This window comes from Macrobrachium nipponense, chromosome 1 (genome assembly GCF_015104395.2).
Source record: "Macrobrachium nipponense isolate FS-2020 chromosome 1, ASM1510439v2, whole genome shotgun sequence".
In the NCBI taxonomy this organism is placed as follows: Eukaryota; Metazoa; Arthropoda; class Malacostraca; order Decapoda; family Palaemonidae; genus Macrobrachium; species Macrobrachium nipponense.
Window position 1 is genome coordinate 94,383,718 of NC_087200.1, and position 8,610 is coordinate 94,392,327.

Sequence of the window (8,610 nt, forward strand, 5' to 3'; positions counted from 1 at the left end):
GTTCTTAGCGGTCCGAGTCAGCGAGTGTGTGCGGTATCTTAGCGAACCACAAGCCAGCGAGCATATGGCGTGTCACCAGTAGTTCCTTCTCGCGATGCTTTTTTACCTCTGCGCCGCCTTGTGACCTCGATGCTTGGGTCATTCGGCCGCTGGTACATGCCGGTCAAATGTCAGGCCGGTTGCAAGTCTGGGGAAAAGAAGAGATGCCTTGTTGAGAGAGAGAGAGAGAGAGAGAGAGAGAGAGGCGCGTTATACTAAGCGAAACTTAGCGGTCTGGCGCAAATGGAGGCTGGATACAGTATGCCATGAATGCCGAAAGCGAACATAAATTGATAGATTAGATCATATGAAAGAAGTGTGCATTTTTGCATATGAATTTAATTACAGCACAACACAAGCACAGGAGCGTATGGTTTAATATTCCAAGGAATAGAATAAGAGATGCGATTATAACGAGCTCCCCATCGAAGTAGGTGAGTTTGTGTTCATAGCGTACTTGCTACGGATTTCTGAGAATGGTCTGTCAATTTCTGTGAATGATTCATAGTAATTTTGAAAGCAAGGTAATAATAGTTTATCAAATAGGAAAATAAGTCATTATCATCCATTTCATGACAATTGTTCCACGGTAATTGGATAACTCATTAGATACAGAAACTCCATTTATTACTTCATCTGATAAAACAAAGGCAGGCATAAGATAAAGAAAATCTTACTAGACTTTATTAACGAACAATGTTTGATATTTCATTTAACAAAAGATCAGAGGTTTTGCAAAACGAATTATTCTACCAAGATTTGACATTGAATAAAATCTTCATTGCAATATCAACGAGAATTTCCAATAACTAGTTGGTGTTACTTTGGCTTGTTATCAACGCATCACCTAATCCGAGGTGTTATTAAACACCGTATGGTGAATGTAAAGTAGACGGCCGCATGAAGATATCGTTTATTCATAAAATTTGCCGACTACACAATATAGAAATGGATGTCTATAATACTTTGATCCCCGAGGGCCTAGTACTAGGCACGGCGTCCAATGGAGCTTCACATCAACCGTGCATCTAATGTCTAGGACAGTCCCTTACGGCGCTCCTGATTGGCTGTTGATAAGCCAATCACAGGGCTGGAACTTCTCAATCTCTCGAAAGAGTTCACATAAGCAGGATGTATGTTCCACCTCTCCTGAGGGTACGTCTTTCAAAAGTATCCCTGAGGAGAGGTTGAACTTACATCCTGCCAATGTGAACTCTTTCAAGAGACTGAGCGGTTCCAGCCCTGTGATTGGCTTATCAACAGCCAATCAGGAGCATCGTAAGGGACTGGCCTAGACATCAGATGCACGGTTGATGTGAATATAATATAGTACCTCGGAGTAAGCGAAGCGTAGATAACAATCCAAAGTAGCACCAAGCAGTCTTAATTAAAATTTTCTGGTGAACTTAAAGTTAAAGATTAAACATAAAGAGATTTCTTAGCAATTCCAAAAACAAGTTCCTACGAAAAGAGACTCGTCATCCCAAGTTTAATGGATACTTGTAGCCAAAGACGCATTTATTCGAGTTCCATTGATTAAAAAACAAAGAATAGCATATCGTCATTCCAACGCTAACGAGAATTTACGCCAAATAAAAAAGTCTATATCCTAATTCAATGAGACCTCCTACGCTTCATAATGGTTAAAATAACGACTGTACTTAGTATTTTCTTACGGTTAATTTGCGCGAACATATGGCCAGCCAACTTATTCAGCTGACAGATGGAACGTCTCCGAATGATGCAACAGATATAGTCATGCCAGTCCAGATGAGCTCAAGGTTTAAAATCATGTCCTTCAGAATATTGAAATGTTTCCGGGTGGGCATTTTCAAAATTTCTTCGGTAATTTAAATTCCATTTTCTTCTACAGTTAATGCAGCGGCGGTTCTGTCTGTCTGTATGTCTGTCTGTCTGTCTGTCTGTCTGTCGCTCTCTTCTCTCTCTCTCCGTTAACTTAGATTAGTTTTTTGTATATATATATACATATATATGTATATATGAAATATGCATATATACATATACATAATATGTGTGTAGATGCAGTATCTTAAGAATCCTTAAGCAGGTTTTCGTAATGACATGTGATTCCGTAGAAGTCTAAGACTACAGTCAATATCCCGGCATAACTGCTGAGTGGAAGATAATCTCAATATGTAGGCAATGTATTAAGTACCTTATGCTTTCTATGCCGACCGTGAAATTCATCAGCAGCGCGTCGATCTCCCTACGCACCACCTATCATTGACCTAAATCTTTCCCGTTAATCGTCTCCTTTTTCTTCGCAAATACTCCGGAGATATGACAAACCTTTTTGACATATCTCCGTACCTCTTCGTTTCCTACTTTTCCAGACATTCGCTCGTCACATGTAGGTACTTCTCCTATAATCAATTTCAGCTGGTCATTTTCACCCCATATGCCAAGATATTAATTCTCATTTCTTCCTTTTAGTGAATTCCTTAAAAGATTAACATACCAATTCGCCATTCTTCTTCTTTCCAGTACTTTCAAGAGATGAAGACAGTCGCCATCGCCCTCCTGTTCCTGGCTACCTTCGCCTCTGCCGAGGACACCAACAACAATAACCTAGACGCAGAGGTGGAAGATTCCCCGAGGTTCGCCTACGTGGACCTCACCAACAACGCAGCCTCTCTCTCCTTCAACTCCACTTCCCTCCAGTACGCCGTGATCACTGGAATCGTCCTCCTGTTGGTGGCCATTGTGGTCGTCCCTCTTCTGGGTTACGACCTGAGCACCATTTTCCCCAGCCGGGAAGGATTCGACTACTCCAATTACGCGTATGACGGCACCCAGGCCTATTCCTCCTATTCTGCTTACGCCAAAAGGTTAGATGAAATGTTTCTTCGAAGTTGATAATTTTGTAAATCAAGCTCAATGGTGTTTTACACGCTTTAATTAACTTTAATGTAACCTATCATTGCATACCATTTATTTGTTAATAAGTTAAAATAGTGGTACAGCAGGCAAGATCACTTACTTAGTTAACCAATACAATGTTATGAGAGAGCATTCAGAAACAGTTACATTAATTAGCCTTCTAACTTCCAGGACATCTATCTTAATTACTAATGACACAGCAATGAGATACTAGCTATGATATGTCACAAGTTTAAGAAAGCTTGATAGGAATCTGATTCACTTCTAAAGGTAAAACTTCATTTTCATTTATTCCAGGTCTCTCGATTTGCTCTCCCCAGTTCTCAAAGCTCTCACTGAAGCTTATCAACGGTACGAATAAACCAGAAAGCCGTCCTCTCCCGTGGCCATAATAAATGGATGATGGTGGAAGAAAGGCAGACTACCAAACTTCTTTTTTATATATATAGTTTTGCAGGCTGGACCTGCACAATAGGTCTTTAGACCAGACCAAAGACTCAGTGACATTTGACCAGAGGAGGCAAGATGCACAGAAGGCTGTGTCTGTAAGTGCCACTGCTTCTGCTCCAGGATGACGTAAGCATAACTAGACTGACTGTAGAATCCAGATTCTGGGAATGAAAGATTCTTAGGCCTACCGCTACTTCCGTTGTTAGTTGACAGACTTGGATTTGATAGGTGGTTTAAGAGATGACGAGAACGATGAAGTGTTTACTGACAAAGCTTGGGTATCTTCTCCGCAGTTTATATCTTACTTGAAAGCAGACAGTAGCTGGACTACTTAAAATTGGCCCCAGTAAGATTTTGACATAAGATGGGTACGTTCACTTTGTGACTGACGACTTGGACAGACAGTACAGGCCAAAAAATGCAGAACATTTATAACTCATTACCGAACATTTCATCTAGATTTAATAGAGAGCGAGGCTAGAAATGTTGAATTTCTGCCGAGGTGAAAAAGAAGAATTAGAAGAAACGCGACTGATTGCTGAAAAATATCTCGACGAACGAGAGACTTTATCGAGGATGACACGAGACAGACGAAAAAAACAAACATTTCCCTTAAGGGAAACAAAAACGTTCTGTTTTAACCATTTTCTGATGAAGCTAACGACCTAATTTATTGTATTTATTTTTTGTTGACTTTGATGGTATTATAGTTGTCTTGTTTTGTATCATCTCGTCTTGTTTGACGATGCCAGAGGGCGATGTTGTATTTCGTCTTAGATTGTATTATTTGTTACAGTTGTTTACGCCATTGAAACTAGTCTGTTTCTTATACATAAACTAAACAAGCGAAATAAATTTTTTTGAATGAAACATTGTGTATTAGTTCCCTTGTGGGTCAGGGATTTATATTTTGGTGATAAATTTACTGCTAGTGTCTTGAAAAATTTGGAAAGAATAGCTTCAATTTTCATCAAGACTTCAGGACTACATTAATTCTATGTATTTTCTAGCTGATAAACACATTTTATTTTTAGGGGGATGGGTGTCTATGGGTTATACTACACTACTATAAATTTATGATTTACAAGCAAGTTACAGCCTTGGACCGGAAGTAAAGTAAATCTGATTTACTAAAACAATGACAATACACATTTGCAAAGAAAAAAAAGCATATTTGAATATCATATAACTAATACGCTAATTCAAGATTCATCTCTTAATACATACGCATAATGTAATATGCTCTATGGTACTCAAGTTAATGTATGTCTCTCTTACTTAACGAAATTCTTCCGATGCACGAGATAGTAAAATACCGTGAATTACCCTGTATTCTTCAGCTGCCTACACGAATAAACCACGAGACACGAAAAAAACCGAGTTGCACATACCTATGTATTTGTGTGTTTATACACACACGCACACATATGTATATATACACATTATATATATATATATATATATATAATAAAATATTAAGCGAATACCACAGGAAAATGATAGGCAGAAATCCACGCGCTGTCTGCCTATCATTTTCCTAGGGTATTTGCTTATTTAATGAAGTCACGTGCATCTACTGTAATTTTTTAAGAATATATATATATATATATATATATATATATATATATATATATATATATATATATATATATTGTAAAGGAATATTTATGTTACATGGGGGCCTGTCGAACGAAACCCGAACGTATCCCTACTCAGTTTTTGCTCATTCTATCGAACGAAACTCGAACGTATCCATACTCACTGTTTACTCATTCTATCGAACGAAACCCGAACGTATCCTTATTAATTGTTGCTTTATTCATGTCGAGCGTATTCGACCATAACTTGACGTATCCCTACTGTTAATTGCTTTTCAATACTTCCATGTACTTTAGAGATGGGAGAGTTGTGATAGTGTTAGTGCTATAATATTTGTCTTGCTGCGTTATTTTGAGCAGGTTATTAAAGATGTTTGATTTGAAAGATTTCATACGTAGTCCTAGTGGTGAAAAGTTAGAAGGTATAACTAAAATAGACTGGATTGTTCTAGCTAGGTACTATAATGTAGAAGTATCAGAATCTGAAAGGAAGCAAGAAATCTCAAATAAAGTAAGTGAGGCGCTAATGACTTAGGCATTTTGTCTGATAAGGAAGGGTTGTTACTAATGAGTTGGAAAGAGGAAGAAACTGATAGCCAGCAAAGTGCTAGTGAGAATAATACAGAGGGTAGTGCAAGTGAAGAGGAAGGTGCCAAAGCCGTACGTGAAAAAACCAAGTCACGCAAGGTTAAACCAAAGAAGTCCAAACTTGTTTATGAAGGGATGAGTGTTGAGCAGATGCAGATTCATTTGCAAATAGTTAGATTAGAGAATGAGAAAGCTGTTGAACTAAAGAAGTTAGAAAATGAGAGAGCTGAAAAGGTTAGGAAGGTAGAAGCTGAAGTTGAGCAAAAGAAGGTAGAAGCTGAAGTTGAGCAAAAGAGGATAGAGCTAGAGATGAAGAAACTTGAAGTAGAAGAAAAGTCCAGAGAAATACCAAAATCTTTTAGAATAGACAATGCAGTAAAAAGTGAACCAATTTTTGTTGAAAATGAAGTGGATGCATTTTTTTTACAATTTGAGAAAGTGGCAGAACAGCGTGAATGGCCGAGAACGTCATGGAGCACGTTGGTTCAAACCTCCTTTCGAGGAAAGGCTAGGGAAGTATTTGCTGCCTTATCTTTAGATGATTCTAAGGATTATGAGAGAGTTAAATCTGAAGTTTTGAAGGCTTATGAATGGGTGCCAGAGAGGTATAGAGAGAAGTTCAGAAGCTGGATAAAAAGAGACAGTCGCACTCATATGGAGTATGCACGGGAACAACGCCTGTGGTATGATAGGTGGATGAATGCCCGAGAGGTTAATGGTGATTTCGGTAAACTTCAGGAACTTATCTTGCTTGAGCAGTTCAAGGATGGTATTAATCCACTTATTAAAACCTATTTGGATGAACGTGATGTAGATAATGTGGATGAAGCCACTAGATTGTCTGATAATTATGCATTGACCCATAAGCTATATAATACTGACGAGTTCACAGGTATCATCTCGTGGAGTCTATAATAAATCCTTTAATAGAGGTAGTAGAGGGGCAAGTCAATATAGTTCTGGTCCTAGTGTTAGTGCTGGAAAAGCAGGATACAGTGTAAATGATCAGTTTACACCTAGTTACCAAAATATAGGCGAAAATTTTAGAGATTTGTATGTTTCAGTTGTGGCAAACCAGGACACATCAGTAGGAGTTGTCCACATCGCACAATAAACCGTCCAATTCAAGTGGTAAATAAAGTTAAAGATAAACCTGTACATTTTAAGGATGATCATAAACCTGAAAATACCATTGCATTGTTGAATCAACCACAAGCATGTGGTGACAGAAGTCCTTGTTTGTTTGCTTCTCCCCTTAGGCCAGGCAAGAGGTATGGTAACGATAGCATCGACAGTAATAATATATGTGATGTTGATGAGAATATAGGTTACAAAATAGGTAACAATGTTCAAAATGTTAGTAATGTTGGTTGTATTGAGACTATTGTAAAAGGAAATGGAGTGAGACTACCTGAAGAAAAGTCCACATCCAAAGGTACTGAATTGTATGACCCTTTTATGGGAGATGGTTGGTTACACCTCCCTTGTGTTGAAAAAAGGAAAGTAAGGTGGTTAAGAGATACCGGAGCGGTACAGTCTGTAATGATAAGAAATATGTATGACCAGTGGAAGGATACTGGAGAGTATGTACTTCTGCGTGGGTTTGGACCTGAATTTTCAGCTCCATTAGTAGAAGTAAGGTTAGAAACTCCGTTAATTTCGGGATATGTTAAAATTGCTTTGGTGAAAGAAATCCCAGTATCAGGAGTAGAGTTAATTCTTGGAAATGATATGTGGAGACAAAGTTTTTGGTAGCAGTAATCCAATTTTGACAGAAAAACCCTTTAATTCTTCATTTATTACAGAAGTTAAATGTACATTTCCAAACTTATTTCCTGCTTGTGCAGTTACTACAAGAAGTAAGAGTGCCGAAGGAAAGGTAAATGATGACGACGGTTTGGATTTACAAAACTTGTTTAAAGATAGTCCGGAAACACTACAAGTAAGTAAAGTCAGTACTCCTTTGCGAATGCTGAAAGTTAATAAGGAAAAATTTGTTAAATCTCAAATTGAAGATGATAATTTGAAGATAATAAGAGATAATGCCCTTGTTGATATAAATGATATCGAGAAGGAAGGCAAGTGTTACTTTTTAAAGGATGGAATCCTAATGAGGAAGTTCAAGAGTAGAAATGTTAATGATGTTGTAGAACAAGTGGTCATTCCAAGTAGTTATAGGAATTTTGTTCTAGGTATTGCTCATGACTGTAGTTATTCTGGTCATTTAGGTATAAACAAAACTGATGAGAAATTATTAAGGTATTTTTTTTGGCCTAAGATGCGGAAAGATTGTAGTGAATATTGTAAAAATTGTGATTTATGTCAAAAAGTAGGTAAAGCTCAACATGACCCTAAGTTGATGCCATTGCAACCCATTGAAGTTCCAGGAGAACCCTTTGAGAAACTTGTTTTGGATTGTGTAGGACCTCTGCCTAGGTCTAGCAAAGGTAACGAGTATTTGCTGACAATTATGTGTAGGGCTACCAGATTTCCAGAGGCTATCCCTTTAAGAACTGTGAGTGCTGATAAGATAATTGAAGCGCTTAACAAGTTCTTCTCGCTGGTAGGTTTGCCAAAAGAAGTTCAAACCGACCAAGGAACCAACTTTACGTCTAGAAAGTTTACCTCATTTTTAGCCTGTCAGAATATTAAGCATTGTTTATCGTCTCCTTATCACCCACAGAGCCAAGGAGTGGTCGAACGATTTCATCGAACCTTCAAAACCATGCTTCGCACGTACTGTTGTGAAAATGAAAAGGAATGGGATGTCTACATACCAATGTTGCTATTTGCCGTTCGTGATAGCGTGCATTCATCGTTGGGTTATTCTCCTTTTCAGTTAGTATATGTCCATCAGGTAAGGTCACCCATGGAGGTGATAAAGAATCAGTTGATTTCAGATGAGAAGGATTCTATCACGTTACAAAAATGAAGGAAAAAATAAAGAAAATATGGAAAGTAGCACATGAGAATCTCAAAGTAGTACAAGAAGAGATGAAAAGAAACTACGACAAAAAGGCTGCAAAACGTGAAC

At 38.0% G+C, this 8,610-nt stretch overlaps 1 protein-coding gene across 2 annotated transcripts in view; it reads left to right on the plus strand.

Annotated features, from left to right (window-relative positions):
- LOC135220231 (uncharacterized) overlaps positions 1-4,234 on the plus strand; it is a 12,712-nt gene extending 8,478 nt beyond the window's left edge. For both annotated transcript variants that reach the window (XM_064257500.1, XM_064257499.1), the window contains exons 2-3: positions 2,545-2,888; positions 3,238-4,234. In XM_064257500.1, coding sequence (XP_064113570.1) covers positions 2,557-2,888; positions 3,238-3,301 — 396 coding nt within the window. In that variant the 5' untranslated portion in view covers positions 2,545-2,556 and the 3' untranslated portion in view covers positions 3,302-4,234. The remainder of the gene's footprint in view (positions 1-2,544; positions 2,889-3,237) is intronic.
- The last annotated feature ends 4,376 nt before the right edge of the window (positions 4,235-8,610 follow it).